At 47.1% G+C, this 25688-nt stretch overlaps 1 protein-coding gene across 1 annotated transcript; it reads right to left on the bottom strand.

Annotated features, from left to right (window-relative positions):
* Nucleotides 1-1171: 1171 nt before the first annotated feature.
* CCER2 (coiled-coil glutamate rich protein 2) lies at nucleotides 1172-25688 on the bottom strand. Its single transcript, XM_081922247.1, has 6 exons — nucleotides 25319-25688; nucleotides 12211-12257; nucleotides 11087-11180; nucleotides 7975-8043; nucleotides 5122-6026; nucleotides 1172-1928 (listed from the first exon to the last, which is right to left on the bottom strand). The coding sequence occupies exons 1-6, from the start codon at nucleotides 25362-25364 to the stop codon at nucleotides 1845-1847; spliced, it is 1245 nt and encodes a 414-aa protein (XP_081778373.1). The 5' UTR covers nucleotides 25365-25688; the 3' UTR covers nucleotides 1172-1844.

Below are 25688 nucleotides of genomic sequence, written 5' to 3'. Positions count from 1 at the left end.
CTTACTTTTTAGGAGGGAAAAAGTGAGTCTTATAGAGCAAAAAATACGGTAAGTCTTATAGGTCTCTGAAAAACTTTGTGGGCTATGCAGAGTCAGATTCTTATCAGGTGAAAGCAAGCCGTAAATCTTTGTTTTATGACGTCCAACAGAAATGCTTCATAAACCCATCTATGTGGTGGATGGAATTGTAGAACAATTGCTATGGAGCATACATAACTTTATGACCACTGCTCCACAGCAATTCTTGTTCTACAATTCCATCCACCATATAGATGGGTTTATGAAGCATTTCTGTTTCTTGCTGTGCTGAAGAAGAATTCCGCGAAACAGTGGATATATCCGAAATCACTGTTCACTATGTCTGTTTGCGGACCACTTTGGCAGCGTTAGACATCATACAACCAAGCTTTACGGCTTGTTTTCACCTGATAGGAATCTGACCCTATGGCTTCTTTAGCCCCGCACGCGATCTCCCGGCTGGAGAGGTGACGCATGGCTATGGAGGCTCCTGCCATAGCCGCACGTTACCTCTCCAGCCGGGAGATGGCCGTGGGGCTATGGTGTCTTCGCTCCATAGGATGCACACACATTTCCCCTTCATTTTTGAAGGGGGAAAAGTGTGTCCTATAGAGCGAAAAATACGGTATTTCATATTGTTCTATGTTTTGTATAGATTATATAAAGAGTTTATATTGACATTGCATTGTTGTACTTGGCCATCGTGTTGCCTTTGGATTCTTCTGATGCTTGTTTACAACACAGGGGTTTAATTGTACGGGCAAAAGTGTAGCTATAAGAGCATTCTCGGACCCTCTTATCCAGGGCTGGGGAACTGCTAGTTCCTCAGGTGCAGTGGTCTAGAGTCAGGTGGTGGTAGTTGTGGTTGGAGACGCCTTACTATTTCAGCAACAGGGTCTCAGCCTCTAGCATCCTTGAGCTGCCCCATCAGCTAAGAAGGGGAACTTCTTAGCCCCTGCATGCTCCGAAGCTAAACACTGGAAACACAAAAAGTGTGTCGGTTTCAAGAGAAAGGTCTGCAGGTTCTGTCAAGGACAATGGGGAAACTTCAGTCGCTCCAGAAGAAGATGATACAGGACCACTCCATATCATTTGTGAGTGCGTGTTAATGGGGAAATGGTGGACCTGGCTGAAAGGAGGTCCACACTGATAGTTGCAATGCATCCCGGATTACTATTCATTATGAAAGTACTGTATTTTTCGCTCTATAAGACGCAACAGACCGCAAGACGCACCTAGTTTTTGGAGGAGGAAAACAAGAAAAAAAATATTCTGAATCTCAGAAGCCAGAACAGCAAGAGGGATCAGTACGCAGTGAAAACAGCAATCCCTCTTGCTGTTCTGGCTTCTGGGATAGCTGCGCAGCCTGCATTCGATCCATAAGACGCACACATATTTTCCCTTACTTTTTAGGAGGGAAAAAGTGAGTCTTATAGAGCAAAAAATACGGTAATTGTATAAATCTAAGGAGGGGCCATGTGTCTATTTTGAAGGGACCCTGCGCTGCTCAGAGGTGGCTACTGTCAGGACTCCGGTTCCCATCAGCCCCAGCCAGGCTGGCCAATAGTCAGGGGTGTTTGGGAGTTGTAGTCCAACAGCCGGGGAGGCAAGCTGGTTCCAGATCTCTGTGCTAAAGCCTGCCGGGGTGGAGGTTTGCATGTGTGTGTGTTTCAAAAGCAAGGGAAAGCTCCTTTTAACAGTCGAAAGCCAAGCTGGAGGGGGAGAGATTATATACAGGGATTGCTTATTAGGAGGTGGGGGGGGGACTGGGTGGCCAGGTGGGTTCACAAAAGATGCTACCCATCTGCCCACAAGGTGGAAAGCGGCTACCCCCTCTTCAACTCCTCCAGCTTCTCAGCTGCTCTCTTCAGCTCCCGCTCGATCTCTTCAAGCTTTTCCAGCTCCTGGACCTGGAAGGAGAGAGGATATGCATATGAGAGAGAGGAAGAGGAGAGGTCCATTAGCAGCACTGGCTGAAAGGTGACCCTGCGAAGGTAGGAGGGTTGGGTAACACCCTCCCTTCGATCTCTCGGTGGATCTCAAGCCTTCAGGTTTCGGAAAGAGAAAGTTTCTGGTTGGAGTGAATTGCAGAATTGCTATTTTTTTTAAGCCACTGAATTCTCCCGGCTTCTAACTACGGGACTTTTTCAGCTTCTAACTACGGCATTTTTTCATCTCCGCCAAGCTAAGCAGTTGGCTCCTTACCTCTCTCGCCCGGACTTAGCCACTGTGATCCACACGACGGTCACCTCCAGACTGGATTATTGTAACTCGCTCTACGTGGGGCTGCCCTTGAGACTGACCCAGAAACTCCAGCGGGTGCAGAATGCCGCAGCGAGACTCCTTACGGGGTCTTCGCTGCAAGATCACATTCATCCGGTGCTATACCAGCTGCACTGGCTCCCGGTGGAGTACAGGATCAGGTTCAAGGTGCTGGTTTTAACCTTTAAAGCCCTATATGGCCTAGGACCCTCGTACCTACGGGACCGCCTCTCCTGGTATGTCCCACGGAGGACCTTACGGTCTTCAAACAAAAACATCTTGGAGGTCCCGGGCCACAGGGAAGTTAGGCTGGCCTCAACCAGAGCCAGGGCTTTTTCGGCCGTGGTCCCGATCTGGTGGAACGCTCTGTCACAAGAGACTAGGGCCCTGCAGGACTTGACATCTTTCCGCAGGACCTGCAAGACAGAGCTGTTCCACCAGGCCTTTGGCCAAGGCACAGTCTGACCCTCTCTTTTGATAATCCTCACAGAACTCTAGCCCAATGGTTGCCATTAATTTGATTTTGAATTGATTTTAAAACGAATTGATTTTAGAATGCTGTGTTATTATTGTTGTTAGCCGCTCTGAGCCCAGCTTCGGCTGGTGAGGGCGGGATATAAATAAAATTATTATTATTACTACTACAGTGGTACCTCGGCTTAAGTACCTAATTCATTCCAGAGGTCTGTTCTTAACCTGAAACTGTTCTTAACCTGAAGCGCCACTTTAGCTAATGGGGCCTCCTGCTGCTGCTGCGCCGCCACTGCACAATTTCTGTTCTCATCCTGAAGCAAAGTTCTTAACCCAAGGTAATATTTCTGGGTTAGCGCAGTGTGTAACTTGAACGTATGTAACCTGAAGTGTATGTAACCCAAGGTTACATACTGTATTATTATTATTTATTGTTGATTTCTGGAGTGCCTGCTCAGGTTGCAAGTGAGATATTGAAGACCTATGCTCCCCTGACGCTGGGTAAGTGTTCTGTCTTTCTCACAATGCCGCGTTTTCGGGTTTATCGCTTCAGATTCCACACTCCTGCAAATTTCTTCCAGGTTTAGAGTACCTGTGGGGCCAGTTGGTCAGTGTTCTCCGTTCTCTTACCCCAGAGAAGATAACTCAGGAGAACTTAAGGAGAGCTTGCTGGATCAAACCAGCGCTGCCCATGTTGTCCAGCCTCCTGTTCTCACAGTAGCCTGTGGGGATCCAGAAGCAGGATCCGAGCACAAGAGCCCTGTGGTTTCCAGGAACTGATATTCAGAAGCATTGCTGCCTCTGGCCATGGCTAGCAGCCATGGATAGCCTTTCCCTCCATATACCGTATTTTTCGCTCTATAAGACGCCCCAGACCACAAGACGCACCTAGTTTTTGGAGGAGGAAAACAAGGAAAAAAAATATTCTGAATCTCAGAAGCCAGAACAGCAAGAGGGATCGCTGCGCAGTGAAAGCAGCGACCCCTCTTGCTGTTCTGGCTTCTGGGATAGATGTGCAGCCTGCATTTGCTCCATAAGACGCACACACATTTCCCCTTACTTTTTAGGAGGGAAAAAGTGAGTCTTATAGAGCAAAAAATACGGTATTTGTCCAAACCTCTTTTAAAGCCATCCATGTGGGGTGGACATGTGAGAAAATGAAACACTTTTGGGAACAGATTTATAACGAATTGAAAAAGATATTTAAATACACTTTCCCAAAAAAGCCGGAAGCTTTCTTGCTAGGTTTGATGGGAGAGGAAATGGAAAAAGCAGATCAAAGGTTATTTATGTATGCAACGACTGCTGCCAGAACTTCGTTAGCCCAAAAATGGAAAGTACCAGAATAGCCAACAACAGAGGAATGGCAGACGAAGATGGTTGATTATGCAGAACTAGCAAAACTGACCCGTGGAATCCGAAATCAGGAGGAAGCAAAATTCCAAAAAGATTGGGGGAAATTTATGGAGTACGTAAATAATAACTGTAGAAATTTGAAGACTCTGGCAGGACTGAAATAAATCTTACGACGTAGATAGGATTGGATACAACAAGAAACTGTGGGAAAGTAACTGACATAAGAAAACCTGTTGGAGGGAAGGAAGTCAGTACTCAGCAGAGTGTGGGGAAAGAATGTGGGTAAACGATTGTTGAAGTTTACTGTATTTTGTTTGTTTGTATTAAATGAAACACCAATAAAAAAAACATTTTTTAAAAAATCAGCCATCCAGGTGGGTGGCTGTCATTGGCTCCTGCAGGGATGAGTTCCACAGTTCATCTGACTCATTTAAAAGCGATTATAATTATAATTATTATTATTTATACCCCGCCCATCTGGCTGAGTTTCCCCAGCCACTCTGGACGGCTTCCAATCAAGTGTTAAAAACAATACAGCACTAAATATTAAAAACTTCCCTAAACAGGGCTGCCTTCAGATGTCTTTTAAAAAGAAGATGGCTGCTTATTTCTTTCACATCTGAAGGGAGGGCGTTCCACAGGGCGGGAGCCACCACCGAGAAGGCCCTCTGTCTGGTTCCGTGTAACCTCACTTCTTCCAATGAGGGAACCGGCAGAAGGCCCTCGGCACTGGATCTCAGTGTCTGGGCTGAACAATGGGGGTGGAGACGCTCCTTCAGGTGTACAGGACCGAGGCCGCTTAGGGCTTTAAAGCTCCAATGCTTTGAATTGTGCTCGGAAACGTACTGGTTGATGAACAAGATAAAAAGCACAGTTCCCAACAGCGACCCCTGGGAGACCTCTGTTTTCTACACCTCTCCGTTGGGGTAACTGTCCATCTGCTCCCCTCTCCCCTCTGCTTCTTGCTACTTAACCAACTCAAGCCTTGTGATGGGAACAAGTATAGATACTGACCTCGCTCGGAGAGGTCTCCCTTTCCTCCTCTTCATGGCCACGATACCTGCCGCCCTTCAGATAGACATCGTCCTTCCAGTGCCTCTTCTTGAGGTCAAAGCCGGCCGGTTTGTGGTGATGCCAATGCCTCGCCTTGCCTTCCTTCTCCTCCTCCTTCTCCCCTCCATCTCCCCATGGCTTCCAACCTCCGTGGAGCTGGGCCTGGGCGTTGGAGATCTTCACGCCTTTCTCTTCCTCCTCAAACTGGGCGGTCTCCTCATCGCTGGCCTTCTCGGCCACCCTCTTCTCCAGATCAGATCTCTTCTTCTCTTCTTCCTCTTCCTCCTCCTCCCAGTCCTCATGGTGATGGTGGCCATCGCCGTACCTTCCGTGGTGGTATTTCTTTGGCTCCTCTTCAGAGGTCTCCTCTTCCTCCTCTGACCTGAAGTGCCTCTTGCTCAGCCCGTTCCTCTTCTCGTCTTCTCGACTTCCTTGAAGCATCACCTTCCTGATCTTTGGAGGCCCGGGGCGCCTCTTCTTGATGTGCCCAAAATATTCCTTAGAAGACCACGTCTCTGAGGAGCTCCTCTTCTTCTTCCTCCTCGCTTCGTCCTCCTCGTCGCTCTCCTCATCCTCTTCTTCCTCCCCCATCCGCTCCTTGGCTTCTTCCTCCAGAGCCTCTCTGTTCTCCTCTCCTCGGGAGACTTTCTCTTCCTTCACCTTCTCCTCAGTCTTCTCCGTCTTCTCAAACTCTTTCAGCTCCTTCTCTTCTTTATTCGCCTGCCCGTTTTGCTCCTCTGTCTTCTCCAACGCAGCTTCTTCTCTCTGCTGGACAGGCTTGACATCTCTCTTCTTCACTTCCTCTTGTTCCTCCTCTTCCCAAACATCATGGTTGCCTTCATGTCCCAGACGATGCTTCTCATTTTCTGCAGTGGGGATGAGATAATTTCAGGGAAGGCAACCGAAAGTGGGGGTGGTTTTTTTGTTTTTTGTTTGCCTAGGACCCTCGTACCTACGGGACCGCCTCTCCCGGTATGCCCCACGGAGGACCTTAAGGTCCATAAATAGCAACACCCTAGAGGTCCCGGGCCCTAAGGAAGTCAGATTAGCCTCAACCAGAGGCAGGGCCTTTTCAACACTGGCTCCGGCCTGGTGGAACGCTCTGCCTCATGAGACCAGGGCCCTGCAGGATCTGATTTCTTTCCGCAGGGCCTGTAAGACAGAGTTGTTCCGCCTGGCCTTTGGCTTGGAATCAACTTGATCCCCTCCCCTCTTTCCTTTTTCCTTTCTCCTCCTGTGAAGAGGCTGCATCTTAATGTTTTAATGTTGTATTTTAATCTTGTTTTTTAAATTGTATTTTAATCAACTTGTTTTTATTATTGGTTGTTAGCCGCCCTGAGCCTGGTCTTGGCTGGGGAGGGCAGGGTATTTCTGGCGTCTGCGTCTGCACAGATGTGATTTCCAGCTTCTGCGTCTGTGCAGATGCGATTTCTGGCGTCTGAGTCTGCACAGACACGATTTCCGGCGCCACAAAAGCGAGTCCTCCCACCGCACTGCATCAGTTTAGCACAGCGCGTGGGGACTCACTGAGCAGGTGGCTTGGTTTGGGGGCAGCTCGTGGGCCAGTTAAATGACCCCCATGGGTCGCCTGTGGCCAATGGGCCTTAGGTTGCTGACCCCTGGTTTAATGTATTGGACAAAGGCTTGGGAGACAGAGGTTCTAGTCCCCCTAGTCCCCTCTCGGCCATGACTCTCATCTTAGGAGAGCCACCCTCTCTCATAGTGCTTTACCAACTCCACTGGCTCCCGGTGGAGTACAGGGTCAGGTTTAAGGTGCTGGTTTTGACCTTTAAAGCCCTATGCAGCCTAGGACCCACATACCTACGGGACCGCCTCTCCTGGTATGCCCCACAGAGGACCTTAAGGTCCACAAATGACAACACTTTGGAGGTCCCAAGTCGCAAGGTGGTTAGATTGGTCTCAGCCAGGGCCAGGGCCTTTTCAGTACTGGCCCCGACTTGGCGGAACGCTCTGTCACAAGAGACTAGGGCCCTGCGGGACTTGACATCTTTCCGCAGGGCCTGCAAGATGGAGCTGTTCTGCCTAACCTACCTCCCGAAGGACGCGGGTGGTGCTGTGGGTTAAACCCACAGATGGGTGGGGTATAAATAAATTATCTCCATCACCACCATCATCACAGATTCTCCACCCCTATTCAATCCACAGATTGAACAAACTCACTTTTCTAGAAATGTCCCTAAGTATTGTATCGCAAAACCTTTAATTGGCATCACATACAACATCGAAGGGGACACAAGTGGCGCTGTGGGTTAAACCACAAAGCCTAGGACTTGCCAATCAGAAGGTTGGTGGTTCGAATCCCCGCCACAGGGTGAGCTCCCGTTGCTCGGTCCCTGCTCCTGCCAACCTAGCAGTTCGAAAGCACAAAGTGCAAGTAGATAAATAGGTACCACTCCGGCGGGAAGGTAAACAGCATTTCCATGCGCTGCTCTGGTTCGCCAGAAGCGGCTTAGTCATGCTGGCCACATGACCCGGAAGCTATACGCCGGCTCCCTCGGCCAATAAAGCGAGATGAGCGCCGCAACCCCAGAGTCGTCCGCAACTGGACCTAATGGTCAGGGGTCCCTTTACCTTACCTCCCAGGGTTGTTTGGAGGATAAAATGGGGAGAGGTGTGCCACCTTGAGGTACTTGGAGGAAAAAGTGATAGTAATGAAAGAAAGAAATAAAAACCAAGGTTCCCCAACACCCTGGAGCTGGCACTAATCTCAGCCCTTGCGAAACGGATTCCAAGGTTCAGAAAGACATTTCCTCGACGGAATGGGGAATGGCTGGATTTGGCTCGCCTGTTTACCTTGATGCGTGAGTTCCTCCAGCTCCGTCAAGAGGTGCTGATGGTGAAGCATCGCAAGGACTCTCTCATCTGAAAACAGACAGGGTGCCAATTAAAACTCGCAGCGAGAGGAACTGAGAGAGACTTAAGAGCCTCAGATGTGAGATCTCCAGGCTAAATAGTATATAGAGATTGATGGACATTCGTTGGGGACTGAAAGCGGGAAAAGGGTGGGTGGAGTTTGGCAATCCAAAGGGTATATAAATATAATTTGCTTTGTATTTATTTTGTTTTGCTATTTGTATGGAAATTGGGAAAATCGTGGAAGGGAAATTTTGGTCGACTTTAGGAAAAAGGTTTGAGAAATAAGTAATGGAGTATAAGTATTGATGTGTAAAATTGGATAAGTTAAAACTGGTTTTCAAATTAAATAAAAATAAGGTTTGCAAAAATAAATCGAGGAAATGGAAGAAAGAAGGAAAGTAAAATAACAGCATGTTAGAATAAATTACTAAGTTAAAGTGGAGAAATAAGTTAAGGACTTGCTGAGCTGATAACTTAAATTGGAATACAAGAAGGGGAGGTGTGAGGAGGTCTGAGAAACAAGTTAAAAGAAAATAAGTAATTGAAACTCTATGTGTTTTTAATTGTTGTTGTTTTTTAAGTTTTAAGTTTTGTATTTTTGTATTTTTTGTGTGTTTTTTTATATGTCTCTTGAAAATGCCAATAAATATTCATTAAAAAAAATAAAAATAAAACTCGCAGCGAGTATTGTGGATTCCAGACATCGCACACATGACGTTCGGCTTTGAAGGCCGGCAGGAACGCCAGCCAAGTGCAGAGGAGTTGCTCCAGTCGTTCAACCTCAGAAAAGCACCCCGGCCTCTGCTAAGGGACTACGGCCACATCCGCACCATCCATTTAAAGTGCTATGATTTTAAAGCACTAAGTGGTTCTCAGCTTTAGAACAGGCATAGGCAAACTCGGCCCTCCAGCTGGTTTGGAACTACAACTCCCATCATCCCTAGCTCACAGGACCAGTGGACAGGGATGATGGGAATTGTAGTCCCAAAACATCTGGAGGGCCAAGTTTGGCCATGCCTGCTTTAGACAGTCATGGCTTCCCCCAAAGCATTCTGGGAGATGTTGTTTATTAAGGCTGCCTAGGGGCTTAACAATCGATACATTTCCCACATGTAATCCTGGGAACTGTAGCTCCATGAGGGGAATAGGGGTCTCTACTCTCAGCAGGGAATTACAGGCTGCCGGGTGGTGTGGTTTGAGATAAAAGTACAGGTGTGTGCCTTTGTGTGTTTCACCACCGTCCATTGCGGCCTTCACACCCTCCAGATGTTTTCGACTACAACTCCCATCAGCTCGGACCAGCAGGGCTGATGGGATTTGTAGTCCAGAATGTCTGAAGGGAAGCAGGTTAGAATCATAGAGGTTGGTCAAGGCTGATATGTTGTAAGCCACGGGGGTATAACCATCTGAATAATAAACAGAGGTTAGGACAGTTTAGGCCTGTTGTCCCGTGAGAAACGATTGCACAGAAAAGGCCCTGATAAAGCCTTCCCTGTTCTGTGGCAATTTACCACACAAACAGGGCCTCCTTCGCGCTTGCCCCTGTCCACACAGTCTCCCATCCTAGTGGTGGTAGCTAAGCAACAGAGAGGCTGTTGCCAGGTAACACAGTTTTCTGCTAGCTGTTGTTAGGCAACAACTGAGAGCAGTGGCTCCCTCTGCTGGTGGTTGCCGGAAAAGACAGGGCTGCCCTGTTGCTTCTTCCTGCTGCTGCTGCTGCTGACAGTTGCTAGGCAACACAGATGCAGTGGGGCCATGCCTCTTTCTGACAACATTCCACAAGTGAGGAGCCACCACTAAAAAGGCCTGCTTTCTTTTGTGTGTGTTTTTTTTTGGAAAAGTTTTTATTGTTAAAATAATTCAGCATTAATACACACATATTGCAAATATACAAAAATACATTTCATACAATCCTTAACTCAATCCCACAGATAATTCCTTTTCCCACCACCATCCCTCGCTCCTCACCCCACCATTGTGTTAGACTTCCAATCTACTCAATTGCAATCTCTTTCACTTCCATTACTTTCCTTCACACACCTTTAACCTAATTTCATGCTTCTTTTTCTATTACACATTGTTATCCATCTTTTTTAGTATTCCAGTATTTAAAACAGAACTTGTTTATTCTAATAGGAGTTCTGATTTTTCAATATGGTATTGCATGTATCCTTTAAACACCTTCCAGTCCCTGTCTATCTTCTCTTTTGGGATCCTTCCAATTTCTCCCATTGTTTTGGATATATTGTAGTACTCCAATTATTTGGCAAGCCACTCTATTTTTGTCGGTATAATCAATAGCCTTGCGGCTACTGTCGCATATAAATATAATGTCTTGTCTTCTTCCTTTAGACTTCCTGGTACTATTCCCAATAGAAAACCTTCTGGGGTTTTCCTAAATGAATATCTGAACATTTTTTTTCATTTCGTTATATATTGTTTCCCAAAATTGTTTGATGTTTAAACAGTTCCACCATACAGTGGTGCCTCGCAAGACGAAAAGAATCCGTTCCGTGAGTCTCTTCGTTTGCGGTTTTTTCATCTTGCGAATCAAGCCCATTAGCGGCTTAGGGGATTAGCGCTATTAGCGGCTTAGCGGGCTTAGCGGATCAGCTGATAAGCGGCTTAGCAGCTTAGCGGATCAGCTGTTAAGCGGCTTAGCGGATCAGCTGTTAAGCGGCTTAGCGGATCAGCTGATAAGCGGCTTAGCGGATCAGCTGATAAGCGGCTTAGCGGATCAGCTGATAAGCGGCTTAGCGACTTGGGAAAAAGGGGGGAAAGGGAAAAAAACCCGCAGGAACTCGCAAGACATTTTCGTCTTGCGAAGCAAGCCCATAGGAAATTTGTTTTGCGAAGCACCTCCAAAACGGAGAACCCTTTCGTCTAGCGGGTTTTCCGTCTTGCGAGGCATTCGTCTTGCGGGGCACCACTGTATATGTATCATAGTACCTTTTCCAGTGTTGCAAAAGGCCTATTTTCACATTACCTTGAGGGTGTGGGTATTTGCAGACACCGCTTAAGGAGTTTGACCACACAAATCGTAACTTACCCTCTCTAAGTATCTTCGTGCATTCACTGGTCACCGGAATTGGGCTGGGTCTGGAGAGGGTGTCTGCGAGGATTTCGGTGATGCACTTAGTAACCTGGCAACAAAAAACAACCCCCCAAAATGAACTGGGGTCTCTCTGTCCCTTTTTCATGCGTCAATGTAACCATATCTCTCCTACAACTCTTGTGTCTCAAACAGCTCTTTGACAGATGATAGTTCAGTGGTAAAGCAGAGAAATATCAACAACCACAGATATGCAGATGACACAACCTTGAGGGCAGAAAGTGATGAGGAATTAAAGAACCTCTTAATGAGGGTGAAAGAGGAGAGCGCAAAATATGGTCTGAAGCTCAACATCAAAAAAACGAAGATTATGGCCACTGGGCCCATCACCTCCTGGCAAATAGAAGGGGAAGAAATGGAAGCAGTGAGAGATTTTACTTTCTTGGGCTCCATGATCACTGCAGATGGTGACAGCAGCCATGAAATTAAAAGACGCCTGCTTCTTGGGAGGAAAGCAAAGACAAACCTAGACAGCATCTTAAAAAGCAGAGACATCACCTTGCCGACAAAGGTCCGTATAGTTAAAGCTGTGGTTTTCCCAGTAGTGATGTATGGAAGTGAGAGCTGGACCATCAAGAAGGCTGATCGCCAAAGAATGGATGCTTTTGAATTCTGGTGCTGGAGGAGACTCTTGAGAGTCCCATGGACTGCAAAGAGATCAAACCTCTCCATTCTGAAGGAAATCAGCCCTGAGTGCTCACTGGAAGGACAGATTGTGAAGCTGAGGCTCCAATACTTTGGCCACCTCATGAGAAGAGAAGACTCCCTGGAGAAGACCCTGATGTTGGGAAAGATGGAGGGCACAAGGAGAAGGGGCCGACAGAAGACGAGATGGTGGGACAGTGTTCTCGAAGCTACCAGCATGAGTTTGACCAAACTGCGGGAGGCAGTGGAAGACAGGAGTGCCTGGTGTGCTTTGGTCCATGGGGTCACGAAGAGTCGGACACGACTAAACGACAAACTACACTTCCCAGAATTCTTTGGGGGAAGCTTTAAAGGTATAGCACGTATAGGGTCCAATATAGGTGACATAACCACCCCACCCTTTTTCCTGTTCTTACCTTTTCGTCCTCCTCCGAGAGCTGGGTGGGTAACGGCAGCGCCAGGGCTGGAAAAAAAGAGAGAGTTATCTCTTGTTTGTTTGGTCAGAAATATTCACACGTGACTGGAGCTTTGGACCATGGAGGATGATCACCTCAGTATAAACATGGAACACACAACGACCCAGCGAGGTAGCCTTAACTTCCCCTCTGTAAAATGGGAGACACAATACCTTGCCTTGCTCCACCCTCTAGTCTCTGCTTCTCAATTTGTATTGTATATGTACTGTGGCTTGCCACTGCATTGTTGAATATAGTTTAGAAATTATATTTATTGTAACTGTTGAGTGGATTTCTGTTTAACTTTTATATGTTGGTATTATTATTATTTTATACAATTCTAATGATTGTTGAATGTTACTCTTTTGACGTAGGTTGCTTATTTTAAAGTTCCGTTTTATTATCACATTTTTGTACATACCTCAGGTTACCTCAGGTTATCTCAGGTTAAGAACTTATTTCGTTCTGGAGGTCCGTTCTTAACCTGAAACTGTTCTTAACCTGAAGCACCACTTTAGCCTATGGGGCCTCTGCTGCCGCCGGAACACGATTTCTGTTCTCATCCTGAAGCAAAGTTCTTAACTCAAGGTACTATTTCTGGGTTAGCAGAGTCTGTAACCTGAAGTGTCTGTAACCTGAAGCGTCTGTAACCCGAGGTTCCACTGTATTGCATTAGATTGCTATACATTTTTTGTTACTTCATCTTGTAAACCGCCTTGAGTATTGTAAGATAGAAAGACGGTGTACAGTGGTACCTCAGGTTACATACGCTTCAGGTTACATACTCTTCAGGTTACAGACTCCGCTAACCCAGAAATAGTGCTTCAGGTTAAGAAGTTTGCTTCAGGATGAGAACAGAAATCGTGCGGCGGCGGCGGCAGGCCCCATTAGCTAAAGTGGTGCTTCAGGTTAAGAACAGTTTCAGGTTAAGAACAGACCTCCGGAACGAATTAAATACTTAACCCGAGGTACCACTGCACAAATTAAAAACTGTGTTACTTTTATTGTTGTTAGCTGCTCTGAGCCTGGCTTCAGTTGGGGAGGGCAGGATATAAATAATAATAATAATAATAATAATAATAATAATTACAGTGGCACCTTGGGTTACATACACTTCAGGTTACAGACTCCGCTAACCCAGAAATAGTGCTTCAGGTTAAGAACTTTGCTTCAGGATGAGAACAGAAATCGTGCTCTGGTGGCGCGGCAGCAGCAGGAGGCCCCATTAGCTAAAGTGGTGCTTCAGGTTAAGAACAGTTTCAGGTTAAGTACGGACCTCCGGAACGAATTAAGTACTTAACCCGAGGTACCACAGTATTATTATTATTATTATTAGGTTGATGGCCATCGGTGCCTCTTGTGGGTGTGAGTTCCGTAGGTCAACGATGTGCTGACCTATCGAGACATACAAGCGGCTGTTTCAGCAGAGGGTTCCCCACCAGCTCCGCCTCTGCGTGTCAAAAGTTCTTGCCAAAGTTCTCCCCGCTCTTAAAAAACAACAACACGGGAGGCGTCCTTTAAACACCCCCTTGGCTCTTTGCAAACCTCGCCTTTTGATCTCTCCAATTTGCTCCTCCAAACGTTTGTTATATCACGCTGTCAATGCACAAAGGACAAGTGAGAAAAGACAGCTCTCTGCCCCAGGAGCTTGCAGTCTAAATAAGAAAGGAATTGAGGGAAAAGGGAAAGGAAAACAGCAGAGGAGAGTCTGGGCTTTTGAAAAGCAGCCTTATCCATTTTGCCTTGTCTCAGGTGCTGAAGGAGAGAGACAATGACAGAGCGAAACTGACTCAGCGTGTCCAACCTGTGCAGGTGCCGGGCCACCTCTTCGCTTTGTCGCTCTTAATTTTGACCACTAAGCCTGGCTTATTAAAATTGCAAAGGGAACAGCTGTTCACCGATGTTTAAAAAATGACACATATTATGCCCGGAAGGCTCACAGCATTGTTAATCCTGGTACAGCTTGTTCCTAATTGTCTTGCAAAGAATAAACGTGTTCTTCTGGTCCTAAGGTTGCCAAGAACTGGGGAGACGTTTTGTCATTATTATTATTATCTGCAAAAAAAGAAGTTTAAAAGGAGCTCCTTTCTTCGCTTAGAAATGAGCGTGTCCTTTGTAATGTGAAAAAAGTCTTAGCTCTGCTCCAAGGCCGAAATGCCAGCTTCTGCTGAGGTTTTGGACCTCACTCTCAGGCTTTTATAACAGCAGCCAAAAATGCAGAAATGTAGCAGTGATTTTTATTTTATTTTTTAGAAATCTCCAAAAAGTACTGTTCAGCCCAGGAGGGGAAGTTGGCATTTTGTAGATGGAATTTACTCCCCATCAGAACAAAACGGACAGCTTATTCTCCTATCTTTCTCTTTTAACCTCTTTTCTATTCTTTCAATTTCTTCCTTTTTCCTTCTCTATTCCCCCTCCCCCCCCCACGTTTTTATTGTACAGTGGTACCTCGGGTTACATACGCTTCAGGTTACAGACGCTTCAGGTTACAGACTCCGCTAACCCAGAAATAGTACCTCGAGTTAAGAACTTTGCTTCAGGATGAGAACAGAAATCGTACTCCGGCGGTGCAGCGGCAGCAGTAGGCCCCATTAGCTAAAGTGGTGCTTCAGGTTAAGAACAGTTTCAGGTTAAGAACAGACCTCCAGAACGAATTAAGTTCTTAACCCGAGGTCCCACTGTATCTATATAAAAGTCTTGATTTGGTTTTTTAAAAAGGGAAAATAAATCAAGTTTTGTATTTTTATGAACTTTTTAATTATATAATTATATAAAACCTTTAATTATATAATTATATATAACCTTTCATTATATAGGGACGTGGGTGGCGCTGTGGGTTAAAGCCTCAGCGCCTAGGGCTTGCCGATCGAAAGGTCGGCGGTTCGAATCCCCGCGGTGGGGTGCGCTCCCGTCTTTCGGTCCCAGCGCCTGCCAACCTAGCAGTTCGAAAGCACCTCCGGGTGCAAGTAGATAAATAGGGACCGCTCACCAGCGGGAAGGTAAACGGCGTTTCCGTGTGCGGCTCTGGCTCGCCAGAGCAGTGATGTCACGCTGGCCACGTGACCTGGAAGTGTCTCCGGACAGCGCTGGCCCCTGGCCTCTTAAGTGAGATGGGCACACAACCCCAGAGTCTGTCAAGACTGGCCCGTACGGGCAGGGGTACCTTTACCTTTACCTTCATTATATAATTTGATATTATAAACCTTGCTAAAATGTAGGTTTTGGTTTTTTAAAAAGAACCAAAACGATGGCTTTACTGGAAATCGAAGTTGCAGCTAGCCAATTTTGTGAACTTTTTAATTTTTAGAGGAAAAATCATTCACTTTTTAAAATAAACCTCGGCTGAATCCCAGCAGGTCCTGCGTTGAGGGTTCAAGGTGTGAACCTAAGAAGATGATGGGATTAAGGAGTCTTCAAGGGATGATCTGGCAATCCTCTCTGCCCACCTGCAGCAGGCTGGAGACAGAGAGAGAGCCTGGTGACTTAGGGAGATCGAATAGTGATCAGTTGTTCAGGTGAGCTGATTCTTCATCTTGCATAAGACTATTACATAACCCTGGATGCAGCACAACAACAAGGAAGGGGGTGGGGTGGGGGAGTGATGCTGAACAAAGAGAGAGTGGAAATTGTGTAGTGCAAGGCTGTTAATGCCAAAACACAGCCAGCAGCCGCCACCTCCCATTTCCTTTACAAAAGATGAAAAATACATTATCTTTAACTCGGCTACCACTAGGTATTGTTGCAGACGAGGCTGGAATTGGTTCCCTATTTGATGGACAGCTGCAGGCACAGCCTGAACGAGAACTGGGGAGTCAGCCAGCTCTCTGCATGCAAACATACCCCAAGGTAACTTTAACATCACTGTGGGTTAAACCGCACAGCCTAGGACTTGCCGATCAGAAGGTCGGCGGTTCGAATCCCCGCGACGGGGTGAGCTCCTGTTGCTCGGTCCCTGCTCCTGCCAACCTAGCAGTTCGAAAGCACGTCACAGTGCAAGTAGATAAATAGGTACAGCTCCAGCGGGAAGGTAAACGGCATTTCCGTGCACTGCTCTGGTTCGCCAGAAGCGGCTTAGTCATGCTGGCCACATGACCCGGAAGCTGTACGCCGGCCTCGTTGGCCAATAAAGCGAGATGAGCACCGCAACCCCAGAGTCAGCCATGACTGGACCTAATGGCCAGGGGTCCCTTTACCTTTAACATCATTACAGTGGTACCTCAGGTTACATAGGCTTCAGGTTACAGACTCCGCTAACCCAGAAATAGTACCTTGGGTTAAGAACTTTGCTTCAGGATAAGAACAGAAATTGTGCAGCGGCAGCAGAAGGCCCCATTAGCTAAAGTGGTGCTTCAGGTTAAGAACAGTTTCAGGTTCAGAACGGACCTCCAGAACGAATTAAGCACTTAACCCGAGGTACCACTGTATTATTTATTAAATTTGCATACATTCACACATACAGCAACATGTTCTCCAATTGGAGAACAGCCTTTACCAAAGGTGTCACGGGCTTTGAAGACACTCGAACTCAGGACGCAAGGGAGAAATGCGCTAAGAGGAAGGCACGCTTGGCAAATCCACACTGTGATCAACTCCCGCCCGGGAACCAATGTCCCCACTGTGGAAGGACGTGTGGATCCAAAATTGGCCTCCACAGTCACTTATGGACTCAATGTTAAAACCGTGTTTATGGAAGACAACCTTACTCGGCTACGAGTGATCGCCAAAGAAGAAGAAGACATACATACATACTTATATTAATACAGCCAGGGTATGCCTGGGGGGTTATGTTAAGATAAGAATCTGCCTCATGCAGAATCAAGCTATTGGTCAGCTGGCAAGCACCCAGGATCTCTCTCCAAGCTCTTGAGATGTTTCTTGATTGAAGATCAACCTGGGATCTCCTGCAAGCAAGTGTGGTGCTCTGAAGTTGTACCCGGGGGGTCTGATCCAGAGATCCCTACATGCACAACATGCTCTCAGTCAAGGTCACATTGCAAATGAAACAGAGGGAATCGAAATTTTAACCAAGCTGCACTCCCAAAACAAACTTTAGATCACCCCAGTTGATAAGATGTAGAGCACAGGGGTCCCATCACCTCCTGGCAAATAGAAGGGGAAGAAATGGTGGCAGTGAGAGATTTTACTTTCTTGGGCTCCATGATCACTGCAGATGGTGACAGCAGACACGAAATTAAAAGACGCCTGCTCCTTGGGAGAAAAGCAATGACAAAGCTAGACAGCATCTTAAAAAGCAGAGACATCACCTTGCCAACAAAGGTCCGTATAGTTAAAGCTATGTTTTCCCAGTAGTGATGTAAGGAAGTGAGAGCTGGACCATAAAGGAGGCTGATCACCGAAGAATGGATGCTTTTGAATTATGGTGCTGGAGGAGACTCTTGAGAGTCCCATGGACTGCAAGAAGATCAAACCTCTCCATTCTGAAGGAAATCAGCCCTGAGTGCTCACTGGAAGGACAGATCCTGAAGCTGAGGCTCCAATACTTTGGCCACCTCATGAGAAGAAAGACTCCCTGGAAAAGACCCTGATGTTGGGAAAGATGGAGGGCACAAGGAGAAGGGGACGACAGAGGACGAGATGGTGGGACAGCGTTCTTGAAGCTCCCAGCCTGAGTTTGACCAAACTGCGGGAGGCAGTGGAAGACAGGAGGGCCTGGCGTGCTCTGGTCCATGGGGACACGACTAAACGACTAAACAACAACAACAGCACTCCCAGAACAAACTTTAGCTCATCCCAGTTGATAAGATGTAGAGCACAGGAGGATGGTTCCTTTCAGCTAACTTAATTTGGTGGAAGCCACATTCTAGGAAGAGCAATCCAGCCACCGCTTAGAGATCTGCTGAGACCTTCTGCAAGCAAGTGAGATGCTCTGAGGTTGTCCCCAGGGTGGTTGTTGTTGCACAACAGAGTCTGATCCAGAGATCCCTACACACACAACATGTTCTCAGTCAAGGTGACATTGCAAACAAAACAGAGGGAATCAGAATTTTAACCAAGCTGCACTCGCAAAACAAACTTTATATCATCCCAGTTGATAAGATGTAGAGCACAGGGCGATGGTCCCTTTCAGCTAAGTTTAATTTGGTTGAAGCCACATTCTAGGGAGAGTAATCCAGCCACCGCTTAGAGATCTGCCAATCTCTTTATTTCTCGCATTATATCACACCTCTCTTTCAAGGAACTCGGCCTGTTGTACGTGGTTCTCCCTCCTCCCCAATTTTCTCCTCACAACAACCCTGCGAGGTAGGTGAGGCAGTGACTGCACCAAGGTCACCCAGTGAGCTTTGGGGCTGAGTCAGGATTCGAACCCTGGGCTCCCAGGTCCCTGTGCAAACCTCTAACCACTACACCACACTGCCTCCCTAACATAGGGAACCAGGCAGGAAAGTGGATCCTGTTACTGGGCTGTGAGCTTTCACCCATGTGTGCCCAACACCCAGAATAAGATCCCCTTCAAAATTAGGAGGCCGGGAGGCATATTTCACGTAGCCCTGAAATCCTGGAGAGGTGCTAGAATTTTGCTGGCCAAAAATTGGAAATCACATGAGACATAACCTTGCCAACAAAGCTTTGTATAGTTAAAGCTATGGTTTTCCCAGTAGTGATGTATGGAAGTGAGAGATGGACCATCAAGAAGGCTGATCGCCGAAGAATGGATGCTTTTGAATTCTGGTGCTGGAGGAGACTCTTGAGAGTCCCATGGACTGCAAGAAGATCAAACCTCTCCATTCTGAAGGAAATCAACCCTGAGTGCTCACTGGAAGGACAGATCGTGAAGCTGAGGCTCCAAGACTTTGGCCACCTCATGAGAAGAGAAGACTCCCTGGAAAAGACCCTGATGTTGGGAAAGATGGAGGGCACAAGGAGAAGGGGACAACAGAGGATGAGATGGTCGGACAGTGTTCTCAAAGCTACCAGCATGAATTTGACCAAACTGAGGGAGGCAGTGGAAGACAGGAGGGCCTGGCGTGCTCTGGTCCAGGGAGACACGAAGAGTCGGACACGACTAAACGACTAAACAACAACAATACCAACAGTGGAGGAATGGCAGATGAAGATGATGGATTTCTTGGAGCTAGCTGACCTAACCAAAAGAGTCCACGACCAGAAGGAGGAGGAGCATCAAGAGGAATGGAAGAAATTTGAAGATTATCTAGTTAAATATGTTAAGATAACTTAAATAGAATTACTTGCGAGTAACAGATTGGAGTAGGATTTAAATATGTGATGTGGTAGAATACTATGGATAAAAGTCAACATGAAGAGAAAGAAAGATGTTAATGGACCAAGTAAATTTTATGTGAAAATAGTTTTGGTAAACTGCTACAACAACTTATTTGGAAACTCAGCCAGGGGGATTTGAAGAAGTCACCCAACAATGATAACAAAAGTGGGAGTATTACAGTCAGGATAAATGTTTTTTTTTATGTTTTCTTTTTATGTTTGTTGATATGTTTGTTATAAATTTGGAAAACTAATAAAAAACATTGAAGAAAAAAGATAGAAATCCTGGAGAGGTGCTGCCGGTCAGTGCAGACAGCAATGAACTAGATGGGCAAGAGTCTCACTTAGAATAAGGCAGCTCCCTATGTATAGCTCAGTTGGTTAGCGCTTGGTCTGATAACACCAAGGTCGCTGGTTCAATGCCCATATGGGACAGCGGCATATCCCTGCATTGCTGGGTCTCCTCCAACTCTACAATTCTTTGTTTGGCACTGTGGGTTAAACCACAGAGCCTAGGACTTTGCCAATCAGAAGGTCGGCGGTTCAAATCCCCGCAACGGGGTGAGCTCCCATTGCTCGGTCCGGCTCCTGCCAACCTAACAATTCAAAAGCACGTCAAAGTGCAAGTAGATAAATAGGTACCACTCCGGCGGGAAGGTAAATGGCATTTCCGTGCGCTACTCTGGTTCACCAGAAGTGGCTTAGTCATGCTGGCCACATGACCCAGAAGCTGTATGCTGGCTCCCTCGGCCAATAGAGCGAGATGAGCGCCACAACCCCAGAGTTGGCCACGACTGGACCTAATGGTCAGGGGTCCCTTTACCTTTTTATGAGAGGAGTGGTCTTGAAGTTGCCCATCAGCAAGGTAAAGGACCCCTGGATGGTCAAGTCCAGTCAAAGGCGACTCTGGAGTTGTGGCGCTCATCTCGCTTTCAGGGCGAGGGAGCCGGCGTTTGTCCGCAGCCAGCTTTCCCGGTCATGTGGCCAGCATGACTAAACCACTTCTGGTGCAAAGGAACACCGTGACGGAAACCAGAGTGCACGGAAACACCGTTCACCTTCCCACCAGAGTGGTACCTATTTATCTACTTGCACTGGTGTGCTTTCGAACTGCTAGGTTGGCAGGAGCTGGGACAGAGCAACGGGAGCTCACCCCGTCGCACAGATTTGAACCGCCGACCTTCTGACCAGCAAGCCCAAGAGGCTCTGTAGTTTAGACCACAGCGCCACCCACATCCTTGTAGCACCATCAGCACCAAGGACTTGGACAGCATGCTGAGCAGGTACCCAAGACCTCGGACTGGTACAAGCCCTCCTAGATAGAGTGGGGTAGTTGAGGCACCTGCGGGAGGACATGGGTATCAGACACACTGTTCCCCAGGCAACATGGGCAGTGCTTAACAGTTCCAGTTTCAACCAGCTTCACTCTGAAGCCAGTCTAGATGGAGGAACTGAGCCAGGAAGAAGTGGATGGGAGTGAGGGAGAAGGGAGTATTCCGATAACCATCACCAGTCAAGGTGTAGCTCAGTGGTAGAGCTCAGTGCCTTGCACGCAGAATGTCTTGGGTTCAACCTCAGGCATTCCTGGTTAATCAATCCCAGGGAATAAGTGCTGGCGGGGAGGGCAACCTCTGAAGAGCAGCTGAGAAGTCAGAGAAGTCAGATGTTGGCTAGATTGACCAACAACACGACTTACCTGCAGAGCTTTTTTTCTGGTGGGGACGCATATCCCTAAAAATTTTGTGAATCTAAGTTTGGCCTCCTTGAGGGGCTGTATTTCAATATAAGTAGGAAAATGAGAGTACCCCTAAACATTTTTATTTTTTTTAGAAAAAAGCACTGCTTATCTGTCTAAGGCAGCGTCTCCACCCGCATCGTTCTGCCCAGACACTGAGGTCCAGCTCCGAGGGCCTTCTGGCGGTTCCCTCACTGTGAGAAGCCAAGTTACAGAGAACCAGGTAGAGGGTCTTCTCGGTGGTGGCACCTGCCCTGTGGAACGCCCTCCCACCAGATGTCAAAGAGAAAAATAGCTACCAAACTTTTAGAAGACATCTGAAGGCAGCCCTGTTTAGGGAAGCTTTTAATGTTTAATAGGTTATTGTATTTTGGTGTTTTGTTGGAACCCGCCCAGATTGTTTCCCCAGCCACTCTGGGCAGCTTCCAGCAGAATATTAAAATACAATGATTCTGTGTGCAGAAGTTCCCTTATTCAACCCCAGCAACTCCAAGTAGGGCCAGGAGAGGCCCTTGTCTGAAATGCTGGAGAGCTGCTGCTTACCAGTGCATCAATGCTGAGCAAAATGGACCAATGGAGTGGCTTGGTTTAAGGCAACTTCCCACATTCCTGTGTCTTATTGTAACTCGCTCTACCTGGGGCTGCCCTTGAGATTGACCCAGAAACTCCAGCGGGTGCAGAATGCAGCGGCGAGACTCCTTACGGGGTCTTCGCTGCAAGATCACATTCATCCGGTGCTATACCAGCTGCACTGGCTCCCGGTGGAGTACAGCATCAGGTTTAAGGTGCTGGTTTTAACCTTTAAAGCCCTATGTGGCCTAGGACCCTCGTACCTACGGGACCGCGTCTCCTGGTATGTCCCATGGAGGACCCTACGGTCTTCAAACAAAAACATCTTGGAGGTCCCGGGCCACAGGGAGGTTAGGCTGGCCTCAACCAGAGCCAGGGCTTTTTTTGCTGTGGCTCCGATCTGGTGGAACGCTCTGTCACAAGAGACTAGGGACCTATGGGACTTGACATCTTTCCGCAGGGCCTGCAAGACAGAGCTGTTCCACCAGGCCTTTGGCCAAGGCACAGTCTGACCCTCTCTTTTGATAATCCTCACAGAACTCTAGCCCAATGGTTGCCATTAATTTGATTTTGAACTGATTTTAGAATGAATTGGTTTATTGTTGTTAGCCGCTCTGAGCCCGGCTTCGGCTGCGGAGGGCGGGATATAAAATATTATTATTATTATTATGGGATGGGCAGTAGCTCAGCGACAGAGCATATGCTTTGCCTGCATAAGCTCAAACCCCGGTGGCCCCTCTGGGTAGGGAAAGTCTCCTGCCTGAAACCCTGCCACTGCCAGTCCGTGCAGGCAACACTGGCCTGATTAAAAAGCAGCTCTTCTTCGGTTTCTGTGTAACAGACCCGAGTTGCAGAAATCCGGGCTGCAGCTTGCCCTGCGCAGGGAGCAGGTGATCTGCAGAAAGATGTTCTGCATAGCAGAGAGCTCCGAAAAGCCGAAACCAAGTCAAATGGGTGGCAGGCAGGCTAGCAGACACACACACACACACAGAGAGAGAGAGAGAGAGAGAGAGAGAGAAGAGAGACCCTTGTGAATTAGATGGGAATAAAAAAACACCGTGCCAGCTCTGCATGTGCTCATCAGCCAGAGCCCGATATCACAGGCAAAACTCTATCTATCAAATTCTCTCCCAGGCAACTCTATTCAGAAACTCTACACCACTCAGCAGCAGCAGCAGCTGAAAGCCCAGGGAAAAGTAATCAAATTAAGAGTGATATATATATATATATCAGGGTAGAAATAGCAGGTGGGCACTTTCCCGGCTGCAGCTTGCCCCCAATAGCAGTATCGGAACAGAAATGTGTGTGGGTTTTTTTTGCGGAGGGGAAACGGTTTAGGAATTATGGTCGCCCAGTATTATTTATATAACAAACCTTTATCGAAACAGGTTAAAGTACAGATGCAAAACAGAAACCCAAGGCGGTCATCTCTGTTTAGTTAGTGCCTGCCCCCGTATGATAACACAGTCCGCTAGTGGTGTTGTGATATGGTAATCTCACAATTTCTTTTGCCTTTGCTTATTGCCTAACACACACACACAAACACAAACGCACAGACACACACAGAGAGAGAGATCCCAGCTGTGGGGGATCATTTGTACACTCTATATTGTTTCCTTTCCTGGAAATCTTGACTTTTGCACAACACACACCCCCTCGCCCACCCTAGAGAAACTTTGTGGCAGAGCTGGGAGTGAATCTGGGTATCCCTGGGACAGCTCTACCCAATACACCACACTGCCCAACCCCCTGATCAAACCTTTTGGCCATTATCCAAAGCACAGTGCAAACAGCAATCGCCGTGCCACACAGGAAGCTGTTTTAGGGGTGTGTGTTTCAAACTAAGCTCATGGTTAGGGCTCAGGGACCTGCTGTTCAAAATGTGTGTGGTGGTGGGTGAGATTCTTTCAAAATGCACTATTTAATTATGTTTTTGGAGCTTCGCTAGCGCCTTGGGTCCTGGCCACAAATACGGTAGCTAGGAAAGTAGCCGAGGAATCGCTGTCCAGGGTTCTGAAATCATAAGAGGGCAGAATTGCCGTCCAAGTTCCTAAGAGCATTCGTTTACCTTGCATTACGAGAGGTGATTCTGCCCTCAGGGAGGAAAACATCTCATATATTTTTTTAAACGAGTGGGAAACTAAATATGGACACCAGCTTGTATCTGTCATATTCCAGATGGCACTGCAAAGGCACATCTTTGGAAAGGCTGAGCTGAAAAAATAGGAGAGGAGGGATCCAGAAAGGGGAAATATGACAAGATCACCGGGATCTCGTGGTTACAAATAATATGGAGAGGGTCCATGTTTGAAAAAAGTCCAGCTAACTTTTCCACCCTCCTGTCTGCGGTAAGGAATTTTGCAGCCTATGTTTACATTGTCTCTAACCCTTTTTTGGCACAGAGGTTGCAGAAGTCCAAGTCGCGTCGACCAAGAACAAAAACTAGGCTGCAAAGATCTCGGAGGAAATTTGAATGCCAAGCGGCTTGTGAGCAATAGGCACGAGGGATCTTGTCCGGTTTGCTAAATCCTGGGGGGGAGCCGTGAGGTTTCTCTGGACATACACAGTATGAATGAATGAATTTATTAATACGGTCACAGACCAGCGTCAACACACACAATATCACAGATCATAAAAAATATCAGAAATACAAGGGACAATATGAATATAACAAGGCTTTAAATATGAAAATTAAAATTAATTGTTAGCGTGTCCCCTGTAATTAACATTTAGGGGTTTGAACATTATGGGATACCACTTGCTTCCTGCGATTGATTGCAGACGCACAGAATTTAGCTACATTTAATGTAGTCTTGGGATTCTTGTCCTCTAGCAGTAGTTTTAAACTATGGTATTCCGATTCTTTCCTGGACGTTTGCAAAACAGGTGCAATAAAAGTCAAACGTATATCCTCATAAAGACGACAACGTAATAGTACATGTGAAGCAGTTTCAACTTCCAACGAGCCACAAGGACAGACCCGTGCTGTGTATGGTTTACCCTCAAATCTGCCCTGAAGTAAGGCAGAAGGAAGAACGTTAAATCTGGCGAGGGTAAAAGACCGTCTGTATTTGGGTACCTGAAGACCTGACAGATAGCTAGCTGGAGAGAAACCTCTTCCATGGTCCCTTATTGAAGTATGCGAGAGAGAGAGAGAGATTTAAACTCCAGAGGAGGCGAGATGGTGCAGTGAGGATGAGCTCGGCTGAACATAAATAGCCCCATCCAAATAATAATAATAATAATAATAATAATAATAATAATAATAATAATAATATTAAAGGGGGAAACTTTGGCCGATCAAAACCGATGGGGAGAGAATTGAGTTCCTTTAAGAGATGCAAGTGTGAGAAGGAAGCAGAGCATCACTTTCCCGGCTAAGCTATACAGAGGCTTTTGGGGTGTATACTCAATGCTCCTCCAATGAACACCGTGTGGGTTTCAATGGTTCTGCTCCGTGCAAGGCTGGCATTAGATGCAACCCTCCGTCCCAAGGTACATCCGAGCCCTTCCCAGACTTACCTTGGCAGGAGAAGAGGAACAGGAGCGAGATTCTGCTGGAAAGCATCGCTGAGGTCCTGGAGAGATGGATCTTTCTCTCTCTCGCTGGTCCTTTTTCCAGAGGAGAGGAGATCAGAGATACAGGGAAGAGTTTGAAGCAGCCGCAGATGGGGAGGAGAAGAGGAGGAGAGAGGAGGAGGAGAAGGAGGAAGGAGAAGGGGGTGAATGTCCTTGGACGCTGAAGGACTTTCTTTGTGCACAAGAGCAGAAAACCAGCGGAGGTGCCTCTAAGGCAGCCAGGAGGGGGATTTTAAATAGGGGGCAGGACGGGAGGAAGTGATGTCACGCCTGCTCCCTACAGAAAGAGGGCAGGAATTGTTTCCTTGCCTCC

This window comes from Podarcis melisellensis, assembly GCF_964234715.1.
Source record: "Podarcis melisellensis genome assembly, chromosome: 8".
Lineage (NCBI taxonomy): Eukaryota > Metazoa > Chordata > Lepidosauria > Squamata > Lacertidae > Podarcis > Podarcis melisellensis.
This window is presented reverse-complemented; position numbering and strand designations above follow the sequence as displayed.

Coding starts and splice junctions, on each gene's coding strand:
- CCER2 (XM_081922247.1), bottom strand. CDS start 25,364: ATGCTTTCCAGCAGAATCTCGCTCCTGTTCCTCTTCTCCTGCCAAG. Junction 12,258..25,318: donor GTTCCTCTTCTCCTGCCAAG/GTAAGTCTGGGA, acceptor CTTTTTTTCCAG/CCCTGGCGCTGCCGTTACCC. Junction 1,929..5,121: donor GGGAGACCTCTCCGAGCGAG/GTCAGTATCTAT, acceptor CTCTCCTTCCAG/GTCCAGGAGCTGGAAAAGCT.